Source organism: Lates calcarifer, linkage group LG9, assembly GCF_001640805.2.
Source record: "Lates calcarifer isolate ASB-BC8 linkage group LG9, TLL_Latcal_v3, whole genome shotgun sequence".
NCBI classification, from domain to species: domain Eukaryota; kingdom Metazoa; phylum Chordata; class Actinopteri; family Centropomidae; genus Lates; species Lates calcarifer.
In genome coordinates, this window is record NC_066841.1 from 18203294 (window position 1) to 18226957 (window position 23664).

The 23664-nt window shown below is 39.9% G+C and overlaps 1 protein-coding gene across 4 annotated transcripts; it reads left to right on the forward strand.

The window, feature by feature from the left end:
* The first annotated feature begins 564 nt into the window (after positions 1-564).
* LOC108895453 (homer scaffold protein 1) lies at positions 565-23450 on the forward strand. 4 transcript variants are annotated; one of them, XM_018694287.2, is made up of 10 exons: positions 9449-9540; positions 11364-11520; positions 14604-14735; positions 15373-15465; positions 16867-16920; positions 17948-18090; positions 19865-20024; positions 20137-20247; positions 20335-20415; positions 21576-23450. In XM_018694287.2, the coding sequence occupies exons 1-10, from the start codon at positions 9524-9526 to the stop codon at positions 21762-21764; spliced, it is 1137 nt and encodes a 378-aa protein (XP_018549803.1). In that variant the 5' UTR covers positions 9449-9523; the 3' UTR covers positions 21765-23450. The 4 variants fall into 4 exon arrangements, 3 of the variants coding, with proteins under 3 accessions (XP_050928988.1, XP_018549803.1, XP_050928987.1); XR_007813889.1 differs by lacking the exon at positions 16867-16920 and adding an exon at positions 20549-20630 and having other exon boundaries at positions 9450-9540; positions 21576-21658; XM_051073031.1 differs by lacking the exons at positions 9449-9540; positions 16867-16920 and adding an exon at positions 565-1682.
* Positions 23451-23664: the final 214 nt, after the last annotated feature.

Genomic DNA, 23664 nt, shown 5'->3' on the forward strand with positions numbered 1-23664 from the left:
CTCTGTAAATCTTTTGTCATAAAATTAACTGAGTTCACTTAGCTTGGGAAAACAAGTTTAATAAACTCAGGATATTAACTTGAACTGTTTAGTCACACAGTCATTACAGACAGATTTGTTTTCCCTTTTCATTTGACATGAAGAACTTATAACTGCAGCTGTTAAGGCCATTTTGTACCAGAGCCAGTACAAAAACAACTTGTGAAGCTGTGCAGAGGGAGGGACACAATTACAGTGCAGATAACAATCACTATGCAATGCAAGGATGTGTGTTGCATACAAATTCACAGGTTTCCAGCTAACTACTTTATTCCCACATAGTGAAACACACTGCAGAATGGTACCCCATAATGTAGACTTACTGTCCAACATTGGTGGGGTATGGGAGCATTTTTGCCCCGAGGAGCCCAGAAGGTTAATCCGGCCATGTGTGTAATATAATGAGGTTTTGTGATCTGTACTCCTGTCTTAACCACTTTTGTGTTTTATACTACAACTTCATGTTGGCAGCCCACCGGATGTGATGAAACCCTTTATTGCGATGACGTCAAAACTTCAGCCGGTAACGTGATGACGTCGTTATAATAACGATCCCTCAGGACGGCGGCGGAGGACGGAGCTGATGAATGAGCTGAGAGCGGCTGACATAGACCAGACGGGCTGGGGAAGATGAGAGGATGATGGAGCATCGGCATCCGCACCATATACTGACATCACCTGAACCCGCATTTAGGCTACGTTACAAGTGAAGAAAGACCAGAAACCGGCGTACGTTTTGCTCTCGGTAAATAATCTGTTGGAGGATGTGATGCCGAAGCCTGGAGCATGCACCGACTGTTTTCTGCATTTTCTCCAGAAGCAGAGGAGATGAAGCCCTCTCTTGAAAGAACATGTCCGCTTTAAAGGACTTATTTTGTGGCTGTAAAACTCGCTAATCTTGGACGGTCTTGGTCGGGGGGGATTTGATGGCACAGCGGACGGCGAGAAAGAGCCAGCGACTGAGACTGGGATTTATGGACAGTCGGTTTATTGAGATTGAAGGGTGAACGTTAACGGGGTTTATTTTTTTTCTTTTCGGTTGAGGATAAGTGTTTCCACATTTACCATCTTTATCCGGTCAGATTTCACAGCTCGCATCAGCAGCAGTTAACGGACAGCAGGTTAGCAACGAATGGATAACGTTAAAGCTATCTTTCGGTTGTCTCTTTCGACATTTTAACTTTGTTTTCAAAAAGGTTGCTTCACCAACCCGATCTTAATTTGGATATAAATCACACTGCCTGTCCTGTCAGTCAGAGTTTAGCTCGTTAATCCTCGTTTGGGAATAACTGAGGAGTTTTATTTAGCTAGCTAACGGTAGCAACTATTGCCACTATCAGAGAGCTTGTTCTCGGTCATCATGCATGCACCGACACGTTTACTCGGATGAACCTAAGCCAACACCCCCACCAAAATGTACTCAAGGGCATAACAACAACAACAAGCCATGTCGGACTGAAAACAGCACGGTGGCTCCGCCGGCCGTGAAGTCACATCAGCAACCAGAGCCGCTTATTATTAGTCGGGGAGAGAGGGGATCAAAAAGCTGAAGCTAGCCTCCAGCCTGTTCACACCGCCCTCAAGAGACCATCGAGAGGAGCATTTTCGACCCTATCTAAGCCACTAAATCCAACAAAAATGGGGTATGTAACTCGCAGTACAGTGGAATATAAAGCTATAATTCTCGCACAACATGTCAGGGTATGACTGACTGTTTTTTTGTGGATTTGAGCAGCCCTTTCAGCAGATTTCAGTAAGCAATTGATTGCTAACTATATGAAGCACTCCTGTCATTCCTTGTCACCTTGGCAGTGCATGAAAATACTAATAACAAATGCTTGGCCGCAGCAAACTGCCCAAGATACAACACTAAACTACTGATAGAAGCAGCTGTCCATCACTCACAGCCTCCATACGCTGACATTTTAGATTACAGAAGTCAAAAGATTAAGCTGTAACGAATTAGTCTACTGTTGTAGAATTAATGACAGGTCAAAGCAGTGATTAGGTGATGGACAGAAAACCAGCAACTATTTTTATAATCAGAATAGTCATTTTCTTAGCAAACGTTGTGAAAAATGCCAACTATTTGCAGATTTTAAACTCTCCTGAGAAAGGATTTCTTTGTCATTTATCATTATAAACTGAGTACATTTTTATTTTTATTTTTTTTTGGTTTTCTAGGGCTTTTAAAAATGTCACGATCAGCTCAGTGAGACCAAGTGTGTAATTGATTAATGGAAAAAATAATCAGCAGATTAGCTAATAATGAAAATAATTTTCCGTTGCAGCCGTAGCCTTATGCATAATAGTTTCTTCTGACTGTTCCCTGAGAAAGTGTAGTTAAAAAGTGCTAGTACATTGAGCAAAAATGGGCTTTGTAACTTCCAGTGGATATGACAGGATATGACTTACTCGGTCAGCACTTTCAGCATAATTCAGCTAATCACCTTTTACTAACTGTATGAGGTTCTACTGTCATCAGGCAGTACATGGAAATACTAACACACATTCCACACATGGCCTTAACAAACTGCACGAGATACAACAGTGAACTGCTGATAGCAGCAGCTGTCCATCATTATCCACTCACAGGCTCCATACACTGACATTTTAGATTACAGAAGTGAAAAGATTAGGCTGTAATGAAGTAGGCTACTGTTGTAGAATTGACAGAGAACATGTCAAGACAGTGCATATTTTGTGATTAAAATAGTGTTTGGGAAGTAAGACATATGCATTATTGTTTTTCTAGTCCCATAAGAAAATATATTCAAAAAGAGTGTTATAATTTTGTGCTGCCAAAGAGAGATTAAACATCTTTAAATCGCCCACAGACAGTAATGATGTCTTCTGCAGCCGGTACGTGTAATGCATGTAGCTGAACCTGCAGATGTATGGTGATTCTCCTGATCAAGAGCGACCTAGTTCTTACTCCAGATGAAAGCAGATGATGTAGCATGTGATTGGTTTGTTGTCATATTGTGGTTGGAGGATGAGGTGGGGGGTGAACTGCCTACCTCCTCATTCAAAGCACATCCTCTGTAATTCTCAAGGCCAATGGTTATAATCCAGTCAGCAATCAATTCCTCAGATGCAGAAAGCAAGCATGTCCTATGTGTGCCCTTACCCTTTAATTAGTTAGTCAGACTTGGCTGTTCCAACAAGTACTGGAGCGTCTGTTCTTGTATAATAGATGACTGTAAACAAGCTGTCCTCCTGAAACTTGGCATTTAGAATAAAACAGCGTCCAGGCAATATTTTCTGCTTCACTGTTCAGGCCTGAAGGTCAGAGATTGATTTACAGTCAGCATGTTTTCAGTGCAAACAGAAACATGTTTTGGGAGCAAGTGGTGTCCAGCCATTGTCACTGGAATTTAGGTGTGATGATGTCATTAGTGAGCACATTACATACAATAGTGAGATTACATCTATATGAAAAATATTACTGACAGCTGTAATTCTTGGACCCAATTAGGGTGATTTACAGAAAGTTATTTAGATAATTAGAGATAATTAATTGTTAGAAAAATAATTTCAAGTACTTTACTGTTCATCATCATTCATCGTTTCAATTTCCAGTTAAAAAAATGAAGAACGTTTCAGATTTCAGTCTCTTAAAAGAAAGGATTTGCAAGTTTTGTCATATATTATTGTAAACTGAATATTTTTTTTCACTATTTTTCAGTGTTTCATAGACTAAATGAGTAATTGAAAAAATAATTGGCGGATAGATTGATATTGAAAATAATCGTCGACTGCAGCCCTGAAGATAATTTTGTAAACAGAAATTTAATTTGGATGTGTATTTCTGAGACAGACAGACAGATAGATAGATAGCTTTATTATTTCCTACACTGAAAATAAATAACAAAATATGCACGTCGGTTCACTGCAGACAACATATGAAAGACCTAATACCGCAAAGCTGGACTTGAACCAGTTGCAGTTGGATGGTTAGTCTCTATGGCTACAACTAACAATTATTTTTATTATGAAAACTCAAAAATACAGAATATTGTCCAGAGAAGTGCTCTTAAAATGTATGAACAAGTCATGACTATTATTTAAAATGAATGTAAGATACATTTACAAATCTAGACATCTGAAAAGATGGGGCATCTCAGGCACACTAAATTGTGATGCTAGTGATGAGGTGATGGTGACAGGAGCATTGATCACTTGACGCCCCCCCCCCAAAAACAATAGATGACATTTGCAAAAGACATGTGGTAACATGACTTAGAGTTGACATGCACTCAGCTGGTGTTGCATGATAATGAGTTGTGCCAACTCTTTCCCTAACTTCTTTCATTTCTCCTTGACTTCCTTTATTAACATTTTCATCAAGGTCAGGAAGAAGTAATTTGAAAAGGCAAGACGTATTTTATCCTGTTTTTTTTTTTTTTACCTAAGAGGAGAAGGCAGTGGTGGAAAAGACACAAGGCAGAAATTGTAAGGAAAAAGATTGGACGTGTCAGGCAAAATTGTCTTTGCATATAATCATATGAACACAGGCTTTCTTCTATCTGCCTGTGAGAGCTCTGAGCGCTGTGTATGGCATATGGGTGTTTTAGACTGGAGGTTTTTGCCTTGCCAAGACCCGGCTGCCTCCCCCTGCGAGTGGGTTAACCGACAGGGACACCGGGATCGGATTGGGCGAGAGAGCATGTGGGAAGGACAGGGAGAGACAGAGTTGGAGGATGTTCACGGCTCATGACCAGCCCTAAGTCACATGGGCTGTTTCCATGACGACGCAGGCAGCAGCTAAGTTAGTAATGCAGGGTTATTTTTCCTACGCTTGAAGCTGTGAGCACTCTGACAGACAGGACTTTTCACTTGTTTTAATCAGATTATTTATATTTATTCCTGCTATATATTCTGTGATATACAGTATAGGTGACACAATAAATATGGCCAAGAGTGTGAAGAAGCCTGGAAACAATTGATCGATTAGTCACGCACTGCCAGACTCGTACACAGGGTTTCTGCAGGGGTAAAATTTAATTTAAGACTTCTTATGACCTTTTTAATTCCACACTGAATGCAATTTGATACCCATTTAACAATGATATAAAGAAGGTATGATGGAAAACCAGTTGAGACAATATGGCCTGGAATTAGTTATTACATTACATTTTCCAGCACTTCCAGCAGTATTAAGAATAATTCCTAATGATATAATTAATTAAATTAATGTGACCTAGACCTGGATAAGCAGCAGAAAATAAAAGGATGGATTAACCAATAAAAAATGACAAATGCATTCATTCTAGCGCTGCAACAATTAGTAGATTTACTGCGCTGTTGATCAACAGAAAAATAATTGGCAATTATTTTGACAATCTGTTAATTGTATCAGTAGTTTTTCAAGCAAAAATGGTGGAAAAATGACTGATCTTTGCAGATTTCAGTTATTTGTGTTATTTGTGTAGTGAGGAGAGTATTACATGAAAATAAAGTTTGTAAGAGGTGCTGCAACAAATACTCAACAATTACAATTACATTTGCCGATTGACAGAGTAGCAAGGGCAACTGTTTTGATAATTGATCAATAATTCCAATTGATTAGTAATTTTTCAAGGGAACATGCTAAAAATTTTAATGTTCCTGATTCTTAATTTCCTGCTTTTCTCTATTGAACATTTTGGGTTTTCGACTGTTGGTTGGAGAAGACAAGACATCTGGAGATGTCTATTATCGTGAACATATCTGCTGGTTGTAAGTGGAGAACTGCTGATTTGATAACATCTGCGGTCAGATTCCTCTGTCCAAGCACTTGTCATTGAGACTCGAATGCCACAGTACGTTTCATTGTGAGAAGGGATTATGGGCTAACAATCACCACACACTCTCATAGAGACACACACCACTGGGTCAGATTTTCATCTAGGCCATGCTGTCAGCCCAATGACACGCTGAATACATAAAATGACCCGCTACAGTTTAGTAAAGGCAACCTCTTCAACCTCCTTTAAAAAACCATGGGTAATTGAGACTTCAACACAGGGTCTAACAGCAACAGTACATGTTTTTTTTTTTCCAGTTTAATTGAAAATAGTGACTTAATCCAGACAAGCATCTGGATCTGATGCATTTTTATGCATCTGCTCCTCAGACAAACGTGGCTTGAGGCATTATGTTTTAGGGTTGTCCATCCATCCGTCTGTCACGTTCTTGTGAACACAATATCTCAGTAATGCCCTGAGGGAATTTCCCCAAATTTGGTGCCAATTTTCAGTTGGACTCAGCGATGAACTGATTAGAGTTTGGTGGTTAAAGGTCAAAGGGCAAGGTCACTGTGACCTCGCAAAGCACCTTTTGGCCATACCTTGAGATTTCATAGCTAATTATGACAACATTTCACACAAATGTCTAATACGATACAACTATGAAGTCATGATATTTTATATCCAAAAGGTCAAAGGTCAACTTCATTGTGGCATCATAATGTTCTGCAAATATACTTTTTCTGGTCATCATTCAACACCGTAACACAGGAACAGAAGGGCATATTTTGACTTGCTGCAACTGGACTAGTCAGGCGTACAACTGTGAGGCAGTGACTCTGGTCTCCAGTTGAAACAATGCCAAAGCAGTATTATGTATAGTTAAGGGATCTGTGGACTTCCTAGCTTTACACTTTAAAACTAGAACAATGCTTTACACAGATCAGCTGGTGAGGATGCTGACATTTTGCATAGCAAATGTAGCTTTAGGCTTATGGAACATTCACACATACAAAGTGATTGGCCTTATGAATCTGTATTTCTGATGGTGTGTTGGGTTGAGAACGTAGTTAACATACTCCCACTAGACAGTTATTTGCTCACACCTTTGCTGTCACCATTGCACATCTTTTTTCCTTTTAATATTCCAGTAACCCATTAAAGATGTTATAGAAAATTGGGAATGTAAAGTGAGAGGCTGCTTTTGTCTAGCTCTGACTGAAATCAAGCACCCATTGTTTCAAGAATTACTAAGAATTTCATTGGCAGATCTGTCACTGTTATCTGTGTAAACTGTGTAATTACCAAGCAAGAACAGTCAATTTTCCAAACTTGTCCAGAACATGTCATCAGCAAATCATGTCTGACTCACACTAAACCTCCACAGAGCATTAATGCTGTTGCATCAAATCCAATCTAAAACTTTATTTTCATCTCTTCTCCTTTCTTGGTATTAACTAGGTATTTACTTGCCTTTGCACTGTACTACATAAATATCCTACATATTTAATATGCATATTAATATTTATAGTATAGTATATTCTTACCACCAAGTGTGTGTGAGCTGGTGTGAACCCTGTGTACACGCCCTCACATTTCCACCATCTCTCTGATTAACTGTATCTATCTTTAAATAACATCTGCAGAGTCTCCACTCTGCTGACTTAATTAACACACTGAGACATGATGAGAGGTTCCCAGAGAGGGGAACAATCGCTCGTGTCCCAGAGGAGACCTGGGACACTCCACTTCCAGCCAAGCAATCAAATCCAGTTTCCCTCGAAGACCAGCAGATAGACATCTTAGAACCAAATTGACGTTAAAAGAGCCCAGTGTCAAGATTAAGAGCCTCTTTTAGTGCTCGGCTTTAGTAGCCGTAATAACTTAAATTTTTGTCTTACTTTAGTAGCTTATGACCAATTGTAGCATGGCTGTAGCTGCTGGGATCGAGAGCACTCTTGTTTATTTTTGTCCGGTGCAGAGTGACAGAGGTGTGTGAAAGAGGATCTCAAATATCCATGACAGTGCTGGACTAGAAAGGATCATGCTTTGCATTTTGGATACCCATTTTGCATTTTGATACCTGTTTCCGATAAAGGTATCAAAATTTCTAGTCATTATCTGCATTATTTTGTTTTTTTTGTCACGCTGGTGCTTTGGCTCTATGGATGGCAGTGTCAGTCAGTCTAGGCTGTAATATCTCTACATATGGATTTGCATTTAAAATTTGTCTAGACATTCACGGTCCACAGATGATGACTCATTAGATTGATTGATTAGCGGTTTTGAGTGAAAGGTGATGGCATCATTAATGGTTCCAGTAACACCGGTGCTTTTCCTACAAGTCATTTGCTGTGATGGTGAAACTTGAGATTATTTACATAGAAGAACCATCTGCATGAATTGGAAGGCTATTAAAACACTTGCTGTGCATTGGCATATCAGTGTAATTTTCAGAACTTTTTGCGATCAGGACACATACACCAGTTTTGTAAGGAATTCTATATTTAGATCAGATCCTTATTTAGTACTATTCTGTATGTGTGCATTTGTCTTTTCTGTGTACCCAGATATCACACCAGGAAAAGTGTTTGTTATGCATTAATGAATTTTAAATAAGCATTAAATTATGAACTGCTGAATAAGAACAAATATATGCATGTTGCAGATCTGTCTTTGAAATATTTAGGGCTACTGATAGCTATTGTTTTTATTGTTGATTCATGTGTTGATTATTTTCTCAATTCATGAATAAGTTTCTGAAAAACATTGAAAATGAGAAAACAGCACACACTATTTCTCAGAGCCTACAATGATGTCTTTAGTTTGTTAGTTTTGTCCAACTGAGCATCTAAAACTCATGTCATGAACATCAAAGAAAAACAGTAAATTTTCTGTCAGTTGACTAATCAATTAATCCACTAATTATTGCAGTTCTTGGCAACTGCTTATTATTTCCATTCAGATTGTCCTGTCCAGATTGTCCTTTATATTTTTTTTTATCTGTCCCTCATGTGATCTGGAGAAGATGACTTGTAAATGCATCAGCCCTACGCTTTGATATTCTGAAGGAAAACAACAAATTGGTACATTTCCAAACAGAGTCTGTACATCTTCAGGCAAAAATCTGCTCTGAGTTGCTTGTGGATTTCCATGAGTGTTCAGACCACAACCAGACATTTATAGCTCGTTTTACTTTTAATCCAAGACCCTGGCAGCTTTTCATCCATAGCAATGTTTGGAAGCCGCCCAGAGCCTGCTGATCTCTCTGTATGTTGGCACAGGTGCTCCCAGGTCACCTTTGGGATCGTTGCCTCACTTCACCCTCTCTACGTCAGGGTACGCCCTGCTGGTCAAGTCTGGCCTGCACACAGTCACACACATGAGGCTTCAGATATAACACCTTGCCACCTCTCTAGCCAAAATCATTTGAGCATGTCACATCGAGCTGTGTCCGTGACAGGTGTCACAGGTGTGAAAGTAGTGTTCAAAATGAAATAAGTGGCCTCCAAAAAGCTGGCAGCCGCTCCACAGCTGCACCTGCCAAATTAATATGGAAGTGTACCAACTCTGTGCACAACATCGATCTGAACCCACATGATCTTGTTAGCTTCCATCAATCGACCTGTTGTTTGTTAATCATTCTAATCCTCTGTTTGTCATGCAGGTTGCTCAGGAACTGCACCAACATCCAGTACAGTCATAGAGAGTCTTTGCTGTGATTTGTGACGTTTGCAGCAACCTCTGTGCCACTGATGTACAGGGGTCTTAGGTTTGTCTGTCATCTGACATGGTTGTCCACGTCTGTGTGGGTTCCTCTCCATTGTTCAACTCTTTTAAAAGTAGAAACAAATTAGCATACATGTTCTTTCCTCTGCTGCTTTTAAAATGCATAATTCCTCCCTGATTTTATCTCAGCCACCCACACGAGGCAGTAGGTTTCAAGAAAGACGCCCCCCTTCTCTGTCTCTGTCTGTCTCCTTCCTCCTCTGCCTTCTCCGCATCCAGGTTACATGCTGCATTTCTTATTCAAGGCTTTTTTTCGTAACCTTTTACAGCTATTCTTCTCAAATGAACTTCAGTGTTACTCCCCGGTTTTAGATGCGCTCTAGCAGTGTGAATGTCATTTGGGTCACTGTCATAGCATGATGGTTTGTATAATATTACTTTTAATGACACTGCAGTGGTTTATTTGTGTTGTGGAACATTGCAGCGAGTACATATTATGGAGCTAACTTTAATATTTGCAGATTTATTTGATTTTGTACCAGGCATTCTTTATTTCAGTGTCTCATTTCTCACACCAAGTCATTTTTTGCAGATATAAAAACCTTATGTACCACTTAACAACATGTCATGACAGGTGAACAGGGAGTTTTTGTGTTTGTATGTAACACCTATATGTGTACATTCATACAGACTGAACTTCTGGTGGGTGTTTTTTTTTTCCTTGTCCAGTCAGTGGTGGTGCAACAACACAGCAGGAAAGTGAATTATGGATGTGCTGGGATCTTGGAAACTGTGTCTCTCACCTTCCTCTGATTCATCCAGTTCCTCAACACTTCCACTTTTCCTTTCCTTGGCAGAGCAGTGTTAGATATTTGATGTAGAGCTAGTGGTGTGGCTCTAGGGATGGCAATGTAAGCAGGTTCTATAGACATTCATGTTCCCCAGAGGATGATTCACACGTACAGGTGTCATCCTCTGGTTCTTCTTTAGTGCGTCCAGAAGGTCAAAGTTTACAGTTTTTCAGTTATATATCGCAACATGTACAGGATGGATTGGTGCATTAAGTTTGAGCAGATGTTCATGGTTCCCAGAACTTGAATCCTAATGACTTTGGTTTTAATGGCAAGTCTTAGCACCTATTCGGTGGATCGCTATGAAATTTGGTACAAACATCCATTTTCTCTCAGGAGCTAAGTCAGTACCTCATAGAGCTGCTAGCATGGCCGCCGACGCTTAGTTCATGTGTTTTTCTCTTTTGTTATCAGCTACTGTACACGTTACACTGTGTGTCTGTTTGAAGTAGGGCCGGGAGATAAATCAAATAAATTCATTTAATTCTAATTTGCACTTTTGCATGATGTATAAAATGGCTACATTGTAATAGCTGGTTCCATTAGTTTTTTTTGTTAAAAACAGATGAATTAGTGTGTAGACATTTCTACTCTATCTGTACTGAAGCTTACTATTAAAGTGGAAGACTGTGCTCTATTTAGATGAAGCATTCCATAGCTGTATTTTTTTAACATGCATAATGATCACAGCTCAGCAGGTTGTCTTTAATTATTCTTGCAACAACTCTAACACACATTAAGTCCTAAAAAATAAGCCATTTCAAACATGGTTATGCTGAACTGTCTGTAGCAGCAGTGGTGACTAAAGCTCTAAAGCTAAACGCAAACTAGTTGTCTGTTGTTTTATCTATATTGGTGTAACCACAGTCTGTTCTCCCTCTTCACAGGCCAGTGTTTTAGTTGCACACTGCATATTTAAGGCAGCTTGACCACGGAAAACCTACAATATAACCACGCACTGATCGTTCCATCTCTCCCTCCTTCCCCTGTCTCCTCCTTTCCTCTCTCTCCGCAGAGAGCAGCCCATCTTCAGTACACGGGCCCACGTCTTCCAGATCGACCCAAACACCAAGAAGAATTGGGTTCCCACAAGTAAACATGCTGTCACAGTCTCCTACTTCTTCGACAGTACCAGGAATGTATATCGAATCATCAGTCTGGATGGATCTAAGGTCTGTGCGAGTATAGCAGTGTTTGTGTCTGTAAGCTGTTTCCTCTCTTAATGTGAAGGTTTTTAATCAGTTCATCAATTCAGTTCATCAAAACTCGGAGCCATATCTAATCACAGGAAACATGACTGTCACATATCACTTTCACACAGATGATAGCTAGGAAGGAAGAGCTCATAATATCTTGATAACAAAGCTAAACTTTGTTATCAAGATATTATGAGCTCTTCCTCATTTAAGGGCTGCATTGTTGGTATATGATCAAATCTTCTGAACTTTTTACAGTTTTCCCTTAGTGAAAAGGACAGGAAATAACTACCTCTTTGACCAGTTTTAAAAATTGTACAAAATCACTGATGGTCATCATCCCCAAAAAAGAATCTCCTCCTGATTAATAAAGTTTGAACTAATCATCAAAAATAATCCCAAACACTTATTTTGTCAATATATCCCACCTCTACAATCAGCTCAGTGACTTGTTTGCCTCTGCTTGGCCTCTCTGTGCTGAGGCAGTGAAGGGGTGGTTGGGCCTGTCATATCTATGTGGCAGTGATTATTTTAGTCTTGAGAGAGGTGCAGGGGTGGAGTTAGCATGGTTATGTAAGAGCCTCTCTGGGTGACTACGCCTGTTGTTGAACCAGCAAGTTAGCTGTGCTGTGTTCAGCTGGAAATAGCAGAGATTGGGTGGGCTGGTGCTGGAGGACATTATCATCCAGGCAACAATACGTCTTCTCACCAGAGAAGAAGAAAACAAATCTTTCTGATTTTGCTGCTTTCCAAATTCCAAACTTGAGCAAACTTTTGAAATGTTTTGTAAAATGTGTTTTGAAATGAAGATGAATGTTTTGCTAAACCTCTTTAAAGTTTTGACCCCTGAGAACAAAACACTACTCACTAATCCTCAATTTATGTCCACTAGTTGAGTTGAATTCAACCAAAGACTGATTCTTTTCCCTTGTTTTATTAGAATATTTGGTATTGCTTTATTTTATGTGTCTGTCAAGTATTGACTGGAATGTAGTTTACAGGAAAAAGTCGCAATGCTGTTATTTTAGGTCAGTAAGTTGAGTTTATCATTGACTTCCAGATGAGTTTCCACGAAAGAAAGCTCTATTTAAACCCCAGTGAATATTTACCACTAACTCATTATTGGAAACTTTATTCGTTATTTATACTGAATTGTATGTTTGTAGACACATTTTACATGTTAAGCTCACCTGCTATCCTCTGAACAAAAGTTTCAATTCAGCATTTAGAAATAACATGAACAATGATCACTCTGTTACTGTTAGAATCAAATATACGTTCTCCAGAACTGAATAAGATGAACATTACTGATCTTTTGTTTTTCCAAAGAAGTAAAACTCTTCAGTAATTTGCAAGACCAAAGAGCACAAGGGAAGTGTAAAAGATTACATGTAGCATTAACATGTTTTTTTCTGCTTTTTCCTTCTCTGTTAGCTGTCCTTCACATTTATCTTGTGACCCTCTTTATTCCTCTTGTACTAAACTATATGAAACTACTGTAAATAACAGTAAAAATATTTTTTTGATTTGAATTGTATATTCAAACCTATCCCTGGACTTTGGGCTCCAGACGTGAATGCTATATCGGTAGTGCATTTAGATTTTTCTCAGGCGACTGCATGTGAACTATTTTGCCATTTTTGTCAATCATCCTTTCAGCTGCATTTTCAGATTTTTTTTATCCTTTGAATTTTTCCATCTATTTCCCCTCATTTGGGATGTTCAAATCTCTCCGCTCTGGTAGCACCTTACAGCCACTGAACATGCACTTTATTTAAAATGCCATTTTCCATCGATTGCTGGAAGCTGAGAGTGTAAATAACAACCTACTGTGTAATGATATGCAAACGACTGACCCAGCAACAGGCTGAAAGGAGGAGTTTCGCTGCCTTCTCTTGTTCAAATTTTCAAGCCAGACACCCAATAGTGCAAAGTTTAGCCACTGAAGATCAGCAAACACATTTTCAAAGGGTGTTAAGATCCTCTTTAAAGTGGCTATTATCAATATTTTTATGATGACAGTCTGAAAACAATGTGAAAGTGTTGCTCGCAGTGATAAGCCCACAGAGAATTATCACCTGAATCTGTAGTTTGACTTTACAGATGTTTATTGCAAGTTTGCTTCACCCTTACTGCTCTCATAATGTTGTTTTCAGTCGCAGCAGGCAGCTGTTTTCAGTCATAGAAGCACTAAAAAAAGCCACAGTACTTGACCTGCTCAGCACTGAAACAGCAGGCAGACATAGTTCGAGACTAGCTGGTGGAGCATTTAGCAGCTAAAGAGCCTGATATTTCCCTCACGTATTGGTAGATACAAAAAACAGAGCGAGAGGGAATATTGGACTTCTTCTCATACACAAATATATGCTGATGTTATTATCCCCCCCCCCCCCCCCCCCCGTGGTCAAAAATGTGGTTATTGTAGGCTTAAAGGTAGTTGACCAAGCAATCTTGGCGTAAAGTTCATCTACACACTTCTGGAGCTTTTGGCCGTGATGTCATCTGCTGTTTCCAACGTCACAGATGATTGGTCAAGCTCAACATTTAAGTCAACATGGATTGGAGCTTTTACATTTGTTTAGAACTGTGTGATACAGGAAGCTCCAGAAAAGCGAAAAAAGTAGTTGATGTCAGTTTCTGTTTCCAAGGTCAAGAAAGAACCGTTAAGCTCAGCTGTATTTATGGCATCTTACATAACAGGAAATTTGAGAGACAGAGGCAGCAGGTAATTTTTTAAAACTATAAACCCTCACAAACCATCTGTGCTCGCCTCGCTCCGTCCCACACTGATCAATAACATTAGAGTCAGTTGGACTCACTTTAGAACTCCTCATTGACTGCTTCCTGTTTACCAAACAGTGGGAATACAAACACACGTCTATACAAAACACACACACACACACACACACACACTCACATCTCCCAGTCCCAGTAGATCAGATATCCAGCTGCTTAAGCCCAAACCATCCGTCCCCACTCACAGCTCTGACTGTGATAGTCATTTTTTTTTTTTTTTTTACCTTTGAATTTGAAATGCCATTGTGCTTTGTCCTCCACAGGCCATTATCAACAGCACCATCACCCCCAACATGACATTCACCAAGACGTCACAGAAATTTGGCCAGTGGGCCGACAGCCGGGCGAACACCGTTTACGGCCTCGGCTTCTCATCTGAGAGCCACCTGGTCAAGGTGAGAACACAGGAAACAGACCCACAGTGTGGCCCCATGGAGAGACCGATTCTAATAGTGTGCATGCTCTCTGAAAAAACAAAAAGAGAAAGTTGTTTTTTTAGCTTCCATCCAGGCTGTAGTACTGTGTTGGCCTGAATGTAAGACAATATTTTTTCTAGATATTAAGTTTGAAAAAGTGGGGGTCATCTTTTATTTGAGGAGAGAATGGAGAGAGTACCAGTATAACAAGTGTTTAATTATGGGTTGTTGGTAGCCATAATGTAATGTTTGAGTTTCAGTCCATTTATAGCAAGTCTGTTAAGTCTGAGTTAATCAGCCGAAAAGTGTTTGTTAGCCGGCTTAGCTTGCAAGAGTTTCTGAACGCTTGTCCGACGAGTTCAGTGTCTTTTCTAACGTCCTTACTGCAAAAATGCACAGATGATGAGCTTATAAAGACAATCTGAAAAGTGCAGACTGTCAGAGAAAATGATTGTGATGCTTTAATTGTGGGTTTTACTGGAGTATTGTATTTCATGTTTCACTCACATGAGAGTGAAGATTTCAGCGGGGTGGGGGTTTATCTTATAATCACGGTTGCATTATATTCGGCTCAGTTCAGTATTAGCAGTTGTTAGCAGTGTTGTTTTAATTTTAGTTTGCAGATAAGTTCGCTGAGTTCAAGGAGGCAGCTCGGTTAGCGAAGGAGAAGTCTCAGGAGAAGATGGAGCTCACCAGCACTCCCTCTCAGGTAACCAGCACCATACCCACTGTTGTGTCTTTGCATTCATATTACACCAAATAAAAACCAAAGATAGGAAAACAGAGATGATAAAACACATGGGAAGCCAGTGGAGTGATATAATATGTTCATTCTGCCTGGTTTTAGTTAAAGGTCTTGCAGGTACATTTTGTGACTAGTTGGTCCGTTCAGTGATCTCTGGTTTACATCTCATTTGCAGTAGTCCAGTTCTTCAGGAGACAAGGGAATGTAAAACATCTTGCAGGTGTTATTTAGATGATATAAACAGGACAGGATGAACTTGCTGATACGATGTTCAGAACTGATGCCGTAGTCAAAAAAAAAAATACACCCACTCTTTTCACCACAGGCACAGAGGTATGGCTTGATCTGCACATGGAGGTTTTCTGGGCCAGTGACAAGAATCTTGTTTTTATTTCAGAATGTAATCCATCCGCTTGACATCTAACCATCATATGTTTGTGCAGACAGATGTCTGCAGTGTATAGCGGCAAAACATCACCCATAAGAAACAGGTCAACATGGGATTAACTGATCAATTCATCAGTGATTGATGAGTTGATTAAATTGATCAGTCACACAGGACATGAGCAGTGATCACCATCACATTGTGAAACTTCTAAGCAGTCGATAGACAGTTAACTTGCTATTTCCGTAATTGGTTAATCATGTGATTCATTCTTGAACATTTGATGTTTCTCACATATGAGCAGCTGTGCTTTGATTTTACAAGAGCATGAATTCATTATTTCACAGACCAAAACAAACAAATAATTGATTAATAAAGATCATAATTGGCAGATTAAAATGGAAATAATAATCATTAGTAGTAGTTCTAAGTTAGTCCAAGGAGAAGTTTCCTTCTTGAGATATTCAATATTTCCCAGACATAACTTTAGCTCTTTTTACAGTTTAAGAAAAATCTCTTCATCTGGATCTGCTCATAAGATCTCAGTCATTGTGGTTTATTTCCTACTGCTCATGTGAGCTTTCTACATGTCTCATCCATCAGCACTTAGTGATGTTTGATTAATGGACATATCTTTGGCTTTGACTGAAGTGTCATTCATGGTAACCTGACTGATGTGTGTTATTCTGGGTCAAGTTTTTCTTTTAGTATCTATGTTAATTCAATATTAACATGGTAATAAAGTTGGTAATAAGCCTCTTGACAGCACCAGAGTGAACTGCCAACCTGTAAGAATCACTGCTCATTAGAAATAGATGAGAAATTAATGTACTCATGTCCGACAGCTCCTTTAGTGCAGCTTACATGTCTTGTTGTAATATGGTGTGTTATGTTTCACTCACATCATGATGTTACAGTCACTAAGCAAACACCTTGTGGCTTGTTTTACCTCCTTGCTCTCCCTAACGACTCCTCCTCAGGGTGGCGCTGTAAAAAGGAATGTGTTGTCAGTCAACAAACCTGGTAAAAAGAAGGTAAAAAGAAACGGAAAGAACCATTTTCATGACTCTGATCCGATGACCCTTTTCCCCAGTCTTACCCCGAGTTAATGATACAAAGTCCGCTCTCCTCTGGTGTCTCCCCTGCAGCATTTGACGTCTCCTGAAACCTCCCGCTGACGACCCCCCAGTTCTCCTTTCATGCTCTCAAAAAGAGACGGTCGGCTGTAATCAGGGACGTTTGAGCTGTTGCCAATCATGAGCGACAAACACAGTTGCAGAAAAAAGGGACACGGTCTTTAGAGTCACAGTTCTGAAATCACTTGTCTGAACTGTGTGTACAGCAGGCAGAAAAAGAATTTCAGTATTGCTGAGACATTAAAAGATGCACTGAAAAGTCAAAACCAAAAGTCAAACCTTTTAGCAGTCCAATAAAAAGCCAAGTCTTCCAACAAAGAAAGAGAAAATATGAATAGACAGATTGATTCAGAGTGGAAACATCCTGTCATCTGAAGTTGACTTTGTGTACAGTAGCCATGAGGAGTCTTTACAGTTCAGAGATGAACCAGAAACCTCATGATTCAGCATCATTTACTGCAGACAGCTCAAACCAATGTTCATTTTTGAGAGCGTGGAATCATCAACACCCTTTCACTAAGATTTATTGTGTCTCAGGATCCAAGCTTAAAGGAATAATTAGATTTTTTTTTCAGTTTCTTGTAGAGAGTTACATTGATACCACTCTCATGTCTGCACATTAAATATGTAGCTGCAGCTAACAATTGCTAGCTTAGCTTAGCATAAAGACTGGAAATAGGGAAACATCTAGCTTGGCTCTGTTCAAATGTAATAAAATTTGTCTACCCTTGAACAGAGCCAGGCTAGCAGTTTCCCTCTGTTTCCAGTCTTTGTGCTAAGCTAAGCTAACTCTCCTTGCTCCATATGCAACAGCCAGACATGAGAGTGTTTCATCTAGCTCTGAAAGCATGAAAGTGAATAACCAGATCACCCAGACTGTGGACCACAGTAATATTTTTTCTGTTTCACCAATGTGACGAATCAGGAGTCAGCCCCGGGTGATCTGCAGTCACCTTTGACCTCCGAGAGCATCAACGGTACGGACGACGAGAGAGTCACACCAGACACACCTCAACACACTGAAGCCAGAGCAGAGCCTTCCCAGAATGCACTGCCCTTTTCACACAGGTAAAACTGCAGCCAGGTAAACCTGAGCTCGGAGCGACGACAGGCTCGTTTAAGCCGGGTGTTAAATATCACCAGTTATTTCTGTCTTTTATTATAGCTGTGTTTTTCGAGAGTGTGATTGATTTAATTCTTTAAGTTGTCCTTTTGTTAAATGACTTTTCAGTGGCTCACACATCCTGATTATGAAACTATCACATTCAGCTGTGTGAGAGTTACTTGTCTGTTAGCGACTCTGGGGAGTGCTGATTTAAAATGACTTTGGCACACTGCAGTGCTGCAGCTCATGTTGAATATGTCGATTCATCCATTCATTATTAATCTGGTCCCCCAGGCCTCTGGACAGCAGTAAAGCATTACATTAAAACACTACACGCATGCTTCCTATTAATTATAAACCACTAAAAATGAGTGGAGATGGTTCTGTGCTCCACATCGGCTGATCACACTCTCTGGGGTGTCAGCTGCGCTTCAGGGGATATTAATGCAGCAGAAAAACGGACTTTTAAAAATCTATTAAAAGTTTTCTAAAATGCTTTACACATCGTAGGTTACAGCCGCTCATTGTTTGTGTAGCATACATTTAATTAACGTTTCATATTTTCTTCTTCTCACCTCATTATCAGATTGAGTTTCTGCCTTCTTAGCCAGGTGATAATTAAATTGGCCAGGCTGTTATTAGCTCATTGCAGATCTATTGTTCTGGTGTCACATCTGTCAGCTGATGCGTAGAGGTACAAAAAATGTTAAAGATTATGTTTTAAAACCGTGTCACTGTGACAAATGCATATTTATACTATAAAATATCCTGTCCAGCACTTTTAAAAAAATGTTTTCTTATGTTACAGATTGTGTAAATTGATATTAATCAATAGATTCTTACAGATTTGGTATCTGCATCTAATATCCTGTGTCAGTTAAGCTACTAGATAAAAGGTAAACCTAATAAAATGTAATCAGATTCAATAAGTGAATTCAGCTATTGATCCTTTCTAGGGCTTAATATAGGCACTGATCTCCTGATTGGATTCACAAGTCAGATTCAGTAGATTCTTGATGGTTCAGTAACATCAGATAAATACCAGTGTTGCGTAAACGCCTCAGTATTTATCCTGGGGACTTCATCTCTCATACATTCATTAATTGTGCAACACTGTTTTTTCCTTTGTGTCATTTTGTGAGCTGTTAACTAGTGTTAATTTCCATGGTGGGGACAGGCTGAACAAAGTAGAATCTACTGTTCACTCGACTTCCACTGCCTCACACGTCGTAGCCAGAGAGCAAATCTCTTCAACAAACACAGGCAGAGCTTAGATCAGTGTGAGAGTGTGTGCGTCTTTATTCGTAGATGTGATCTCTAGATTTCGCTACGAGATCAACCAGACTCACCTAATCATCCTGAGTCACGACAGTCCAGTAAACTGTGACTATTCACCACACAGTTAAAGGACTGCAGTAACTCAAGGCAGCTCATGTAACCAGCTACCGTTTACATTTTTTTTTTTTTCTTTTTTGTGCATGTTGTAACAGCACACTTTCCACAAAGCAGACATTTTACACATCATGCAGCTAGAACTGACCCACTTACAAGTAACCTTTGCATACACATGTACATGTTCACTGAGAAAAGGCCTGAAAGCAAAGATCGATCACGGCACTTCCCTCAGATTGAAAGAGAAATATGAGAATCCAATGGGCAGATTAGTCGACAATGAAAATAACTGTGGGCTACAGCCGTGCTAACAGGATTCTTCATCTCCTCTTCACATCTTTCCAGTTCATCCAGCATCAATAAGCACTGGGAGGTGGAGCTGGCGGCTCTTAAGGGGAACAACGCCAAACTGACAGCAGCTCTGCTCGAGTCCACAGCCAACGTCAAACAGTGGAAACAACAGCTGGCGGCCTATCAGGAAGAAGCAGAGAGGCTACACAAACGGGTAATCACTGCACACATACCGCAAACCAAAGTTTCCCATTAAAGAACATATCTGACATCTGATTTGTCGAAAGTACATCACGCTGTGATGAAGATTTCTTTTTGCCTTCCAGGTGACGGAGCTGGAGTGTGTGAGCGGTCAAACGACGGTGATCAAATCTCAAAAGACAGAACTTAACCAAACAATAGAAGAGCTGGAGTTGGCTTTGAAGGCCAAAGAGGAGGTATGAGGAGTGTGTTACGGAGACACGTTTGTTACCACGTGCGTCTTATTTGATCTTAATATTTCCTCTCATTATCATCACCTCCAGGAGTTAGAGAGACTTAAAGCAGAGGTGGAGAGTGCCAATGAGTTTCAGTCTCAAAAAGACTCCCTCACACAGAAACTACAGGTGAGTGAAGCTCTGTGCTTAGATGTACATGTCATCGCTAACACTGCATTCATGCCATATTCTACACATGGTGAGTATGAGCAGCTGAGAGAGAGAGAGAGAGGCAGACTCTGATGGTAACAGTATCTCCCAGTTTCTTCAGAGCTGTCCACACACATGAAAACTTATTGAACAACTATGGACATGGGAAAGTGCAGTCGTCCAAGATTTATCAGGTAACACAACATTTCAACATTTCCTTCTCCCTGGCTTTGTTGACACAGCAGACAGATAGAGAATCCATAGGACAGAAAATTTGACAGTGAAGCTTCTTTATCTCTGGAGAAGAAATCAAATCTAAGGATGTTTTCTCGCGGAGTGTGTGAGTGAGGTAGATTGTAGTTTGAGCATAAATGATTAAAAGTCTTTTATGCACTGAAGCCCTTTCCTTTTATTCTGTGTTGTCCAGCAACGGCAGAATAAAAGCAGACACTGTACTGTACAGAGCAGTTCATTCTATCTGGTTGAATTTGTTAACAAACTGCTTCACAGTTGTACTGTTATGAAAAAAAAAAAAAAAAAATCCAGGTTTTAGCTACATATCCCTTTATCTAGTGTGAGCAGAGGGGGTGACTGTCTTTGAGTAATAGTCATAGCAACATCATGTTTTTAATGAGGCTACACAGACGCATCATTATCAGTTTTTACCATTTAGAGCTGCTCGGTCACCAGCGCAAAGGAGCCCACGAGCTCTTGTGTGGAAATCCTTTTTTACGGTCACAGGCTGGAGTCGACGTCGCACTGCGTCAAAGACGAACGCCTCTTGTCCTGGTTGGCAGAGTTCAACGAAATCCGCTTGACCACCTTCTCTGTGTAGCTGACGAAGAGGAGGTGCGTGGCGGCGCGGGTGATTTTCCTCCTGGTCGCAGAGTCGTGCTCTATGAACGCGATGAAGTCGATGTAAACTGCTTTTCCATCCTCATCTGCCGTCAGCACTTGTCGCTGGTTTGCAGGTCCTTGACTGCTCTCTTGGTACCATCCTGCAGGGTGCCCAAATATACAGTTTAACACCATCAGAAAACAACATCTTCAAAACACATACATTATGTCTTCAGCTCTGCATGGTTTGTTTTTTATTTTTAAATGAATATACAATTCGATTTTTTGGTTGTTTCTTTCAGGACACGGAGTCGAGGAACCAGGTGTTGGAGGCTCAGCTGAGCGATCTGGAGCAGCGTCTGGAGAGCAGCCAGCAGGAGAGAGAAGCCTTCCGCAAGAGCCTGCGCTCGCTGCTGGAGCTGCTGGACAGTAAGATCTTCGAGCTGACTGAGCTGCGGGACACGCTGGCCAAGCTCCTGGAGGGTAGCTAGAGAGACAAACGCATCACCACCACCACCACCACCACCACCTTCTACACCCAACACCCAACACAGCAGCAGTCAGTGCTCAGAGAGCCACTCTAAAGACATCACCTGCATGTTGGCACTCACAGTATCACTGACATGTAAAACAACTTGAATTCTCTTCTTTTTTTTTTTTTCTCCACGTGTCTATGATACATGTCAATGAGTATGTTTACACTCAACTTTATGCATTAACGGTACACACAGTTTGCTACGTCCACATCGTTTACAAACAGCCAAGTGAAGAGGGCTTTGCTTGGGCCATGCCTTCCCTCTTAACCCTGAATGAATCAGTTTTATTTTTTTTTTTTTTTTTTTTTTTTTTTTTGGGAGGGGGGGGTTTGTTTGTTTTTGTCCTTTGAATATCATTCCGTTTGAGCGGACAATACATTTTTTTCTCTTTGCTTTTTGCTCCTTCATTTATTATTAAGACTTTTTGAGCTTCGCTTTGGTGCATTTTGTCGTCACCTGGAGCCGCTGATCGTTCCCCATCTTTTTTTTTTTATTCTCTTCCTTCACTTTTCTCAGCCAACGGTCATCGTCAATAAACACTTCAAGAGTCAGATGAGAAGCACCCGAGCTTTTCTTATACTCTGAGATTGATTTTTTTTTTTTTTTTTTTGGTTATTTGAACTGTGGAGGGTCGAACGTGATGAAGAGATAACCACCAGTGTTTCTCCTGTGACTGAAATCCACCGCGGGACTGCCAAAAAAAGGGGCCGAGGAGGAGGGCTACAGTATGTCTTATATTCTTCTACAATATATGAGCAATACAAAAAGGGAGCATCAGAGGATAAACAAACACTTTCCACTCTCACTTTTCAGGTAATTTTACTCCTACTCGGATAGACCACAAACGAGGCGGGATTTTATTCAATGGTCTTTCTTTCTATATACTTTTTTTAAAGAATACTATAACAGATTCATAGTGCACTTGTAAAAATGGAGTTTGTGTGTGTGGGTGAATCAAATGATCTTGTTTTCTTTCCCTTTTTGTTTCTGTTGCGACTTGAAGTGCAATGATTGAATCCTTTTTTTGTTGTTAATTTATTACTAAAATAACTGAAGATTAATTATGCTGAAGGTTATACAAAAGCAAAGATCTTTATTTACGTCTCGTTTTCACTTAATCTTTTTTATCGTCTGGTACGTGGGTGTCAAGGTGGTTTTTGTTTTTTGGAAAAACTGGCAATATTTTCGAACTATTTATCAGTGGAAATGGAAAATCTAGCAGGTGATCGCAGGTTGGATTTGCAAAGAATCTTGTTTTTTTTTTTTCTTTTCTTTTGCCAAATAACGTTTTCCTGTACAGATTTGAATTTTTGCTGATGTTGCCTTTGGTACAGAGATGCATCAACGGTAGCTAACTAGCGGTACTTCTTTTTTTTTTCGTTGTGGGATTTACTGTTGCCAAAAATTCAGCGACGTTAAGAGGAATAGAGTTCGTACACCTGAAGAACACTATTTAAGGGCTCGTTGTTGGTTTGGGTACATTTGCGAGACTTGAATGATTTTAGCAGTGACAATTCAGAATATTACAGCTTGAAAGGGAAAAAAAAAACATTTGAATAAGACTTTTAAATGTTGAGTATACCACATGCTTAAAAACACAAATTGTAATTTTGAGTTTCTAGTAAAACAAAAACAAATGGACATTGTGTCGTGTCGTCCTTTCACAGTTTTCATACTTTCCAGGAGCTCAAAAGCACAAACCAGATTTAAATAAGTCTGACTGAGTTACCATGGAAACCTGTCCCTTCACACTTTTCTGGTCCAGACCGGGGAAGTCTTCAGGTTTCAACTGGATGAAAAAACTCTGATGTGTTTATCTGACTCGACGCTTAATAACACATAAGTACCTGAAAAC